Genomic DNA, 12,591 nt, shown 5'->3' with positions numbered 1-12,591 from the left:
TCAGCTTTGAGACTATTCTGCAGCTTAAAAAAACAAACAAACAAAACTATTCTACAGCTTAAAAATATTACTGCCTAAGTATAAATATGATCACATTTTTTCCACTCTCCAGAGCTTTCTTCTTCCTTGTAACATGCCTAGAAATATGTTATGCTTCTAGGTACTTGCATTAACTCATCCTAGTCAATAGGGTGATATTGCAATAGGCACCATTATCTAGATTTTGCTCTTTTCTTTAGACGAGCAAATACATTTAGGGAATCAGACTTTGGATATCTTTGAGTGGTTTGGGGTACTCCGTTAATTCCAATTCGAAACCAGGGTCTAGCACAGGGTTTGGCACATAGTAGTTGTTAAATAAACATTTATTTAATACATCAAAGAAAACTGATTGCAGCAAAAATTCACCACAAAGACAATTATAATAAAGTTTATTGGTTAATCCATAAACATAAGCATTTAAAAAATATATATAAACCAAAGTATTGCCTTTGATTAATAAAATGAGACTTTTCGTGGGTAGAAGCTCCAATTAACCAACACAGTTCTTACAACGCTGAAGACCGTTTTCATTGCAAGCCGTACACTTCAGGGCTTTGAAAGAGTCTGTGAAGCAATTTCGAAACACGGACATCTTGCTCCCATGGCACATAGAGCATGGAAGAAACCCAAAGCCTCCACAAGAGGGACACTCATGTGGATGCTGCACTCTCTGTATAAGGTGGCAGGGGAACAAGAGAAAACAAAAGATGTGTTAGCATGAACAACTCAATCAGCCTCCTGGTCTTTCTGTACTGTGAGTGGTCATAAAACGATATTGGCATAATATGGCTAAACACTTGAATTCACCTACTATTAATACACATTACACCCAGGGAAGTAATTAGTTGAAGTTCTCCTTCATTCCCCAGCCAATGGCCATCTATACCACAGGTTTGGTTTGTAACATGGGAAAATTTTAGGTTGAAGGGCACATAACTTCAAGAAATACATCATATGAAAACGTCTATTTACAAACCAAATAATTCAGAAGCTGTTTTTTTGTATTAAGGGAAAATACTTTAACTTTCCCATTAGTATCATTTAACAGTTTCATGTCTTTGTTTATAGAATAGTATACTAATAACAAGTCTGAAAAAATCAGAAAGCTAAAAGCTGAAGTGTGCAGAAGCCACTATCAACTGAAGATTACTAATTATATTATAAATTTAGACTAATACTTCTTTTTTCAAAGCACTTTCAAATGCATTTTTGTATAGCATCTTCACCCACACTAATCAGTACACATACAGACACCTTTTTCAGTAAAGATTTAATTTGAGCATCATTATCCTCATTTTATTTTTAAGAAAACAAGCACAGAAATCTTGAGACATTTCTGTAAATCTATTTAGTTTCCCACAGTAGCTATCAACCTTTCTATCTCAAGCAAAGGTAAAGTATCTCTGATAATACAATGAAAATAACCAGATAGGGTGTTGAGAGTAATATTTTTAAAATCATTTACATGCATTTCTCTTTGCTTTTCTGAGCATATAACCTTTACTGGTGTCCTCTAGAGGCATCCATCAGTTTAGAGGAGATTAGGTGCCATTACAAAATGAATACAAAGAGAAAATAAGTAAATTGATACTAAGCTTCTGACTTGCAAAAAAGGAATTTGCAGCAGTTTTTGAAGCCCTGGCTTTGTGAAGGGAATAATTGCTACAATAAGCTCAGGAAATGTGGATACACACGTACACAGGCAAACACATACTCAGACAAACATGCTTAACATACCGACACATACGTATAGCTTTTCTCCAAAGATTTATAATTGCACATATTAAACCCTAAAAAATATTCAACTTAAAAGAAACCTGATAAACTGGGTTTAACCCAGGATTGCTCCAGCACATACAACTGTGAGAATTTTTAGACTCAATAATATAATTATCTCATAATTAGTAACCTGTGGGATGTACTTTGGTAATCAAACATTAGGATCTAATTGATATTTATAAAATATCAATCTACCATTGATATTTTAAGGCAACATAAATGGGCATTTTCTGTATATAGCAGGATTCACTTGCAATTATAGTTTGACTTGACTATTATATCAAGATGGCTAAACTCATATAATATCTCATTTCTAATGGCACCGAATCACAGAAAGTTGTTATCAATCTGAATAATATGAACAGTGAACTTCGTCAAGACTGTAGAAATGTAAAGCTCTTCCAAAAAGATAGACTGAATATGCACAGCCATTTGGTCACTTTGTTGATGGATTTTTGTCATTTCTTTGTGCAAGAATTGACCTAAAAAAAGGATGCACTGCACTTAAGTTTTGCATAATATTAAAATAGAAAAAAGAAAAACTCTGAGTGAAAACAAACTCAGTGATGGAAAAACAGTGTACTTTATAAGCCAAATATGAGAACATTTCTAAGTAATGGAGTTCTTATCAAATATTAGAAGGAATATAATGTAGATAAATCCTTGTCATTCACTATTGCTATGACAGGAGATTAAACTAAAAATATTTAATGACTTGTACAACAAGTGCACCAAATCAGAATAAATGCTGGGCTGGCCAAGGTCCTAGAGCAAGGACCTGCAGGGACCCTGAGTCCAGCCCTTTACTCATTACTGCTAGATTGTAAATAGATCTGAGTTCCTAGTAAAATAGAGTTGTCAGATTTTGCAAATAAAAATACAGGAAGTTCAGTTAAATTTGAATTTCAGATAGAACACAAATATTTTTTGTTTAAGTATGTACTAAATACTGTATGAAATATACTTAAGCCAAAAAATTATTTATAATTTATCTGATATTTAAATGTAAGTGGGCATCCTGCATTTTATCTGGCAAAGTTTATAAGTTGGAGTTTACAGAGAAGAAAAGAGATATTAATGCATCTTGGGCAATGGCTATTTACCAACCAATATAAATTATTTCAATATCTTTTTTTTTTTTTTTTTTTTTTTTTGAGACAGAGTCTCGCTCTGTTGCCCAGGCTGCAGTGCAGTGGTGCGACCTCGGCAGCTCACTGCAACCTCCTCCTCCTGGGTTCAATCGCTTCTACTGCCCCAGCCTCCCAAGTAGCTGGGATTATAGGAGCATGTCACCACACCTGACTCATTTTTGTATTTTTAGTAGAGACGAGGTTTCACCATGTTGTTCAGGCTGGTCACAAACTCCTGACTCAAGTGATCTGTCTGCCTTGGCCTCCCAAAATGCTGGGATTACAGGCATGAGCTACCACGCCTGGCCCAATTATTTCAGTATCTTAATGAGTACAAACATAGTTCAATATTTTCAGCAACCATGACCTCTGTACCAGTGCATATTAGGTGAATATGAATTCCTGCTATGACCCAAGACACTTGTGAATGACCAGATTCTTGAATGGCCATATGGTTTTCTCATGAAATGTATTTGTGACTACAAGCAAAGAACAACAAAGCTGAAATGAAACGTTAGTGCTATGCAGCTTCCTAAGCTCATTTTCTATTTGTGGCACTTCAGACACCAGGCTCTGAGCACACAAAATTCAAAATAGTAACTCAACACAATTAAAAATTGTTTTATGTAATGGACCGACAACATGACTTACAAATATTACTTTCAAAGGCTAAAATATCAAATGTTAAGTTCACTAATACCAAGAGTCTACCGTTTCTTCATAATTTATTCCCTTGTCAGAACAAATAAATTGCCTAAAATAAACTTAATACATAAATACCAAAGCTACATTTTTGTTTCTAAATATAATCACAAATACAACAAAGCCATTCTAAAATAAGGTCCTCAGAGTCCGTGCAATTCTGTGATGAGACCTCTCTTTTATTCAAAGGATTGTTGAGAGGATTCAATGAACTAATTCATGGGAAGTGAACAGAACATTGCCTGGCACATAGTAGGCACTCAATACAATTAGTCATTACTGGCCATTATTTTATTAATAAATTCCATTTGAAATGATTTTTATTAACTGCTACCTCAAGCTAAACTGCTTGTGGTCACATGACACAACCATTTTCTACACTTCTCAGAGTCGTTCAATTTAAACACTTGTTCCATACTTCCCTTTCTGGTTTAAAGTTTTGCCACTGTAAGAAAAGGAGAGTAAATGTGTTTCAATTCATGTGCTATTTCTGTTGTCTTGGAGAATAGTGCTGGAAAGCACTTCCAAGATAGTGAAAGAATAAGTCCACTACTTCCATTCTCAGGGAAAATTAGCTAATTCAGCCATAACCGTAGGAGAGGAAAGGGATGGCTTACATCTCATGTGGAGTCTTTGTCCCCTTCTCATACCAGCCTGACGTGATAGACACTACCATTTTACAAATGAGGAAACACAGCCTCTAAGCTGGTTTTTAAAAACTAATTATCAAGTTATAACTAGAAAGTTGAATATTGAAGAGGTCTCTCTATGAGCAAAATCCATGGTCTTCCCTCTATGATAGTAGTTTTCAATGTTTATTTGCATCCATTTTTCCCCAAATAATCTAAACATGAGATCCCCAAATGTAAAGCAGTTGAAAGGATAAATGCTACGACAAAAACCAAAGTGGTAGTGAGGTGGGGTGGGTCTCAAGGCAACTCACTAAAGCTCCCCAGTGCCCCCTCGTCACCCAGGAATCTCATTCTTGCTGCATCATCCAGCACAATTTACACCATTTGTTATTCTAATAAGAATAAATAATGTAGTCATGCCTAGCCACGTCTTTCAAAGCGCACTTTTGTTATACTGGAAGTCTGGTCCTAATTTAGAGGGTTCTGTACAAAGAAAACCCAGTTGGGTTATATTAGATGCTCTTATATTAGTGTTGCTCTGAAGTCTAACCCTTCTGTAGACAGTTTTGCCCACAGATCAAGATGGAAAAAGAGCTAGGAATTTCCCGAAGAACGTGGAAAAAGTTTCAAGTTGGAGGAAGAAAGAATAACCCAAGTTAATGAAACAGACTTCCACTTTACTTATAGCATTGCTAATTACTATTAGTAGCATTACTAACTAGTAACAAAACAGGCTTCACTATTAGTAAAAAAAAAAAAAAAAAAAACTGACTTCCACTTTCAATGAAGAGACTGACTGTGGAAAGTTTGACCTGCAAGCAATTAAGAATCCAGGCAGACCTGGTTGAGAATAGCACAGAGAGTACTGAATCAACTGACTGTCTCCTCTCCTCTGAATAGTGGTTTGGGTTGAGACAAGTCACTTTGGGGTGGAATTCAAGAAAAAAAAAATGAGAATTCACCCTCCACTTTACTTCTTTCTGTTCATTTATTCCTGTGAGTGAGTTTTAAAAAACAGATACTCTGTGAGTGAGACCTTCTACTTATTCATTTCATTCCACAAATATATATTGAGTATTCACTAGCCAGGCACTGTGTAAGGCAATAGGAATATAGCCGTGAACCAGACACTTCTCTGTTGTCTTAAGCCTCACCCTTGAGTCTTGGATAGGTCTGCTCCATATTGCAGTCATCTCAACTAAAGCACACAAAATGTCTTTTGTCTCTAACAAAGGACAAAAACTGACAAACGACAAAGATAATGGCAAGTTTATGAATGAATGTGAAATGGACTTCCTTTGTAACAAAGGAAATTTGAAACTCAAATTTCAAGAATGCAAGTTTACCCCCAGTTATGCAATATAAAAACAGGATGCTAAGATCAAGAGTCTTCATGTCTTCTTCAAGATCAGGAAATGAAATTCTTGTTATTTTTAACCTCAGATCATCAAATCCTATTCCAATAGAGCTTGAAAGTCCCTTAAGTATCTGACCAAAGAGGAAGCAACTTATTTGAGCCTCTGTGACAATACACCTCATTATCCAGATTGTCTATGAAGCAGTATTACCCATAAAATAAATTGTCAGAGAGTACACGCTTGGCATTATAATCATCTCTGGATGATTCATCTTGGTCTATGTATTTTGTTTTAAACTAGATTCAAAAATTTAATTCAGCAAATGCTTAAATGCCTACAAACACCCCTCTGCCTGACCAAGCTGCTAAAAAAATAAATAAAATCTTTTCTGATCATCAGTGTTTCCGGCATCCTTAATTTGCAGAGTTGAGAAAGAAGTCACTGAACAAAATGCAGACACAGGGGAAATTTGTAGCTCATAATTCAAAATGTAGAAGCCTGGATATAGGAGCCTGATTCTTAAACCAGATGGGATGGACTGCCATAAACCTACTTAAATAGATGTTTTGATTTCAGAGAGAGGCAGATGACATGGCCTGATTCCCCAGGTGAGCAGGTAGGTGGTATCTGTGGCTGTAGCCTCAGAATAGGCTGCTGCCACCCCCTTCTCCCTAGGAAGGACCATCACGCAGAGCTATACTTCTCCAGGGAGCCTCAGGAGAGTCTCTGACACCTCCAATGCCTTGCACAGATAGCCTGTGCCATTTTTGACATCCTAAGTGTGTATTTGGGAATCTTTGCTCAGTTCTTCAAGAACAAATAAGCAGTTGCCAGTCCTCAGGGGAGAATCAGATTAAGTAATTGTTATCAGCTTTACCAATAAAAAAAAAAAAAGGACAGAAAATGGACACTATGTTGGCAATCTCAGTACAAATGACAACAAAACTATTTACTCACTATCTTCAAAAAAATAACAAGGCAAAGCTTACTTAGAGCTTCTCTGCCATCTGAGATCTTTAATTCAGTATCTGCCAGAACCACTGATATGATAATACATCTCAGCACTCCCCTGGCTCTCCCTGCATGGACACCAGCAGGATTAGCTATCCATCTTGGTTATTGTTTTTTGAGGACTCCTTAGACATCTCATTCCTTCTCATTTTTAGCCTATTTATTAACATAAATAAATATCATTTACCAAAAAATAGTGGTTTCATTCATCCTTTCAGCCACACATTCTTTTATATAAAATAATAATTTTCTCTTTCTTTTCATCTCTTAAATGCGTTGCCTCCTCCAAAAAAAGCTTTGGATGAAAGAGAAGTCATTTATTTATTCCCTCAGTAAATATTTATGTGTCCCTGGGATATGCCAATCCCTGTTCTAGGCACTAGAGGTAAATAATAAAAATAAATGAACATCTGTGTTCACATGGAGTTCACATCTTAGTGGAAGGATTACCTGCAAACTGTCAATTCAGGAACACAGTCCCCATTGGCACAACCAGCTCTACTGAGACCAGATCTCCATACCAACTATCATATGTGTTACTAGCTTCTGCTGCCTTTGGCCAGCTCCTCACGTTTGAGGCCGCTAATAATCTTCATCAACAAATCAGATCCACTCAGCTTCCACAGCAATTTTCAGTTGGATGGGATGTATGATAAGATTCTTGGTGCAGAAAAAAAATTGAAATTATTTTCTGACTCCATTTCTGATTGTCCAACCACAGCTGCTAAGTGTCCGTCTTCAGTATCACTTGAAATAACTGCTAGAAACTGGAACCTGAATTATGAAGACCAGGAGTGGTCATAGACTACCATGTAGTGACCCAAGTAACAGCAAACTAGATCTTGCCAGGATCTGTCTACTGTCAGAGCCCTGTGTCAAAATCCAGACTATTCCCTGAACCTAACACCTTTAGTAGCTTACCTCTTAGGAAATTACTAACCCAGGTTTTGTGTCTTGCCACAATATAGTCAGATTTCCTAGATACCTACAGGCCACTTAATTTGAGAGTCATGGAAGCATAGGTTCATAGTTAATTAACATTATGGGTTTGGAATCAGACTGATTAGAATCATAAATCAAATACGACTACCTAAACACTCTTGAGCAAGTGATTTTTGTCTTTCTGTACCTCCATTCCCTTGCCAGTAAAATGGGGATAATAAGAGAACTCATTTAGCAGAGTTGTGAGCTTTCAATGATTTAATACATATAAAAAATGGGGATAATAAGAGAACTCATTTAGCAGAGTTGTGAGCTTTCAATGATTTAATATGTATAAAGTGCCAGGAATATATCTTGCTATATAGTAAGGACTGAAATGTTTCCTTCATCATGAATATTTAACTCCTACTCTACTGTCAAAAGCCAACCAGAAAAATGGGATGGGTTTGGATCTGCATTTTGTATCCCTTATCCTCTTTGCATGGCTTTCCCAGTGCTTCTTTTCACCTGGTCTCTTTACTTCCTCTTAAACTCCAGCTACCTCTCAGGCAGAGTTCTGGGTGTTCTTGATTGGCTACAAATTCTCCACCAGTTTTACTATATGGCCAAAGCAGCTGAACATAGTGATGGCATCGCAGAGTTCCTATAACATTAGAAAGTCAATATCATACCATTATTTTGAACATTAAAAATAGCTTAAAATATTTGTGCCCTATTTATGTCATGTGTAGAATGGAGACAGACTTAATGAAGAGAAAAACATCTTCTTTTCCAAAGTTTTTGAGCTGATGGAGAGAGAGAGAGATTATCTAACATGGTACTGTTGATCAAGTTGTAGAATTGAATAATTATAGACTCAATGGAATAAAAGTCCAGAATAACTAAATCAGTCATCAACCCATACAAAGAAAAGCAATGAAAGATATTCATCCTGTAAAATCCTAAAAGATGCTCTTAAGCCATAGAATTAAAATAGTACAATATTTATGCAACAAGAATTAAATAGATCAATGATACTGCATAATACCATTTAAATAAGTTTAAAATGTACACAGAGAATAATACACATAAACCAAATTGTTTAAATAGAAAGATATATAATAATATAAGTGAATAACTTCACAGGTTTGGAGTAGTATATAAGAACAGAAAGAAATAAATAGATCCATTCATACAGCTTTTTTAGCTAAGAAGAGTTTTAAGAGAAGCAAGTACACACCCTGATTTAATAGATAAAGAAATCAAGATACTGACAGGTGAAAAGTTATGTCCAAAGGCTTACAGCCAGAAGCAGAGCTGAGGAAGGAGCTAAAAATCCTCTGATTTCCAAATCATAATACTTCAGAAATTATAAATTATGGAAAAAAGGGAAATTTAAAACATTTTACAAAAACAAGTTTACTCTCAGTATATATCTCATGGCTTTTGAATTTAGAATCAGACCATAGTAAGTTATCTTATTAAAGCCCAAGCATTCTCCTCCTTTATAAGCACTATATTTCTGGCCATCATCCTCATTGAACCACAATGTCTAAACATACTCTATTGTTTGTATTGTGACACAAACTGATAAAAAATGATTTTGAGTTATTGCTATAGGTCTGCAGTACATTGAGAGAACGTCGTTGTCTCCCTTAGCAAAGTACCTGTAAACAGTAGATACTCAATAAATGTTTGTTGAATGAATGAATCCATTGTTTTCCTTCTGGGAAAGGTCACAATATGAATAAAACATGAATCCTTCAATCAAGGAGCATATAGTTCATTTGCGACGTGAGTCAAATACCCAAAGAAAGGTAATACAAAAAAGACTTTTATAAGCCCCCTAAAAAGAGGGTTATAGGAATTCAAAGGCGGGGGAGATCAGAAATGACTATTGGAAGAACTGATACTGAAGATGGGCCTTGAAAATGCTGGAGGGAAATTAGGAATTGGAACAGTATCATTCTAGGCAGACAGAAAAGCTTACACAAAGGGATAGTAGTAAGAAGCACAAGAAGCCACATAGTCCTTTCTTTTATCTACAGTGGAAGGAATGGTAGAGAATCAGAAATTCGGTTACCAAAGACTAGAGCAATAATAACCAGTAGTGACATATGGATACTGGATAACCATATGACCTATTTTTTCTGGCAAAGTCCTGTTTCACGTTTGCCGTCCCAGAACAATTACTAATGCATACTTTTCACTCTCAAAGTGTCCCAATCAGGACAATAAAGTATATAATCTTCTTACAAATAGGGAGGAAGAGTCTGATAAAATAATTTAGCAATGAGGTAATAAGGGCTTTCCGGTTGCATTTTAATTTTATGAGTATTTGAATAAGTATTTCTCTGATGCTACATGTATAAGCACAGGAATACAAATTAAAACATGCTTTTCGGAGAAATAATTTTTTATTTAATCTTTGTAAATGATGTAGGAAGATCTTCTATATGTAGGAAGATCCATGGGAAAAATAAAGTTGTTTCAATGAAAAATTTTAATGTGCTTCAAGGCTATTTCCTGATTTGACACACCTCATCAATGCCTGTATTACAGAGAGTTGGGCTCAAATAAAGCTGACCATAACACTCACCTAATAGTATGAGATTATTAGAAGTTAACATTAAAGTCACTCTAGATGCAACAAACCTAATAACAGAAGACATCAAATTAAAACTACCACATGTATCCTATTGCATATCTGTAAGAACATGGGGAGAGAGAATTCAATTAGGAAAACTCAATTATAATCAGAATGTGTTTAACATGTTGATTACTAAAAATAAGTTGCTGAAAGCACATTTACCTCAATTTTGGTTAGGAGGTCTTGCAATTCTCCTGATTCATTCATTGACAAAATTTTCTCAGCACCCTATTAACAAGAGAGAGTAGGGGGAAAAATCCATTTTTGTTAGTATTTGAGAAAATAAAGTTCTAGCCAGGAAAGCTTAACCCACAAAATACTGAACACAATTCTTCCCTTTGGAGCTGAGTAAATGTGCAACTAGGATGCCAAGGAGGAGAAGACATTTTTCCTTACTGCCCCAAACTCTTGAATCTAGTAAGTCTTACCTCAGGTAAGGGGAAGGCTGCCTACAGAGGCAAGCTCCAGGAAACTCACAGCTGACAGGTTTAAGTTCAAATACAGAAAGGGCCAGCATACTCTTCAAGGTTGTTTAGGGAGCCTGGAGCCAGTCTACCATCTGGGAAAGGAATCCTTGAAGCAAATTCCCACCCTCAGTTATCTCTACCCTACTCCAAGCAGTACTAGACATGGCCCTCCTTAACAGCCATGCATGTAAAGATAACAGTAGCTGACAATAACAACAACAACAATAATGATAATAACTATCAACACAACTTAAGCAGGTATTTTGAGTTTGGCACAAATATCATCTCCTTTGCTGTAGCAGATTCTATTATTTGCAGAAGTTGAGCCTCAATGAGATTGAATAACAATTTCAAGGCCACCCAGAGAAGACACAGAGAGAAAATGTAAACACAGGTAGGGTATGAACTCCAGAGCTAATGCTTTTAACTTCTAAAACATTACTATGAAAGTGAGAAAGGGTACAATGTGTGTTTCTTCAAACTACTCAATTTTTCTCTCCTGTCCAGCTGCTTCCTACATCCTACCACTCTACTTCCCAACATAAAACCATAGAGAAGGAAGAAGGAAAAACTGGAGTAATTATTTTTAATCAAAGACAGAGACCATGTCTGCCTTGTTGACACTGTGTCCTAGGCACTCAGCACAGTTGCTGGCTCAGAATAGGCATTGGATCAATTTTTGATTAATGAACAAGACAGGGAGAAATATAATCACACACTAAACATTTTTTATTCCTACTTGTGCTAAGCAGGGCGCCAAGCAGGGCTCATTTAAAAAATAAAAACGTTCTAGTTCTTAGGGAGGTTACTATACACATCTATGTAAAAGTACTTTTTTTTTGTAAATGTGCAAAAGACTAACCCACAGTGTAGAATGAAAAATCAGTGCCAAATGAATGATGAATAAAAAAGATAAGCCAGGAAATCACAACAGGAGGAAAACTGTGCTTTTTGAGGGTAGAGAAGGCTTTCTGAGATTGGTGGCATTTGATCTGGACCTCAAAGACTGGATGAGGTTTCTAAAATAGGTTAAACAATCCTATAGTGATGTATAGGAATATTTAGTTCTTGGTTTCGTTTTATTTCCGTCTATCTTGTATAATTTATGTCATCACAATCACCATAAAAAATGTCAAATTGATACATTCAAAAGCAGTATGAACAAACATACAGGGCTACAGAGAATATATATTGCTCTCTGAGGCAAGTTATATCACTTTATTTGTTGCTGGTTGGGCCACGAATAGAGACGTGAAACCTCTAAAGTAAGAACAAAGGTAATGAAAGCACCATGACAACACATTAAAGTCTAAATGTAGTAATAACTGGTAATATTTTACTTTTGCTATATTCTATTTCTTTTAAGAGATAGCTAAGTTAAAATGGGAAAGAACTCTGGGGAATTTGATACATGAACTAAAGCAGTAAAGAGAATACATGCCTCATTTTTCTCAAACAAAAGAAAATGCCCCACAAGGACTCCAAACAAAATGAATGGACCAGAAAAGCTGTCCACATCTCCCACCTGGCTCTTCTCTTATGGAAGCATTGTGTCTTAGTCAGTTGTTTAGAGTACAACGCATATGCCAAGAAAGGACCTGTCTCAATATTCTTAAATACATGAAATTTGCTCTGTCTCAGCCAAATAACTCTTGCAGCTTTACTACCACAGGAGGAGATTCCACATTGCAGGAGAAATGCAGGCTTTGCTTATGTTAAGCAAAGTACTTAAAGGCATAATGGTCACTGATTTTCAGGACACCTGGGTGTCTAGTATACAGGTGGTGTAATGAGTGCTTAAGGTTGGAAAAAAGCTGCTCCATAACAGAGGACAGGCAGCTGAATACCTACTTCCCTCATCCAACCACTGCTACTCAACACAGCCTCCACAACCCTACC

At 36.1% G+C, this 12,591-nt stretch overlaps 1 protein-coding gene across 1 annotated transcript in view; it reads right to left on the bottom strand.

The window, feature by feature from the left end:
- Positions 1–419: 419 nt before the first annotated feature.
- GRXCR1 (glutaredoxin and cysteine rich domain containing 1) overlaps positions 420–12,591 on the bottom strand; it is a 137,715-nt gene continuing 125,543 nt past the window's right edge. The window contains exons 3-4 of the mRNA XM_010363798.2: positions 10,388–10,453; positions 420–712 (exon numbers count right to left, since the gene is read on the bottom strand). Of these exons, the coding sequence (XP_010362100.2) occupies positions 533–712; positions 10,388–10,453 (246 nt within the window). The 3' untranslated portion in view covers positions 420–532. The remainder of the gene's footprint in view (positions 713–10,387; positions 10,454–12,591) is intronic.

This window comes from Rhinopithecus roxellana, chromosome 2 (assembly GCF_007565055.1).
Source record: "Rhinopithecus roxellana isolate Shanxi Qingling chromosome 2, ASM756505v1, whole genome shotgun sequence".
In the NCBI taxonomy this organism is placed as follows: Eukaryota; Metazoa; Chordata; class Mammalia; order Primates; family Cercopithecidae; genus Rhinopithecus; species Rhinopithecus roxellana.
This window is presented reverse-complemented; position numbering and strand designations above follow the sequence as displayed.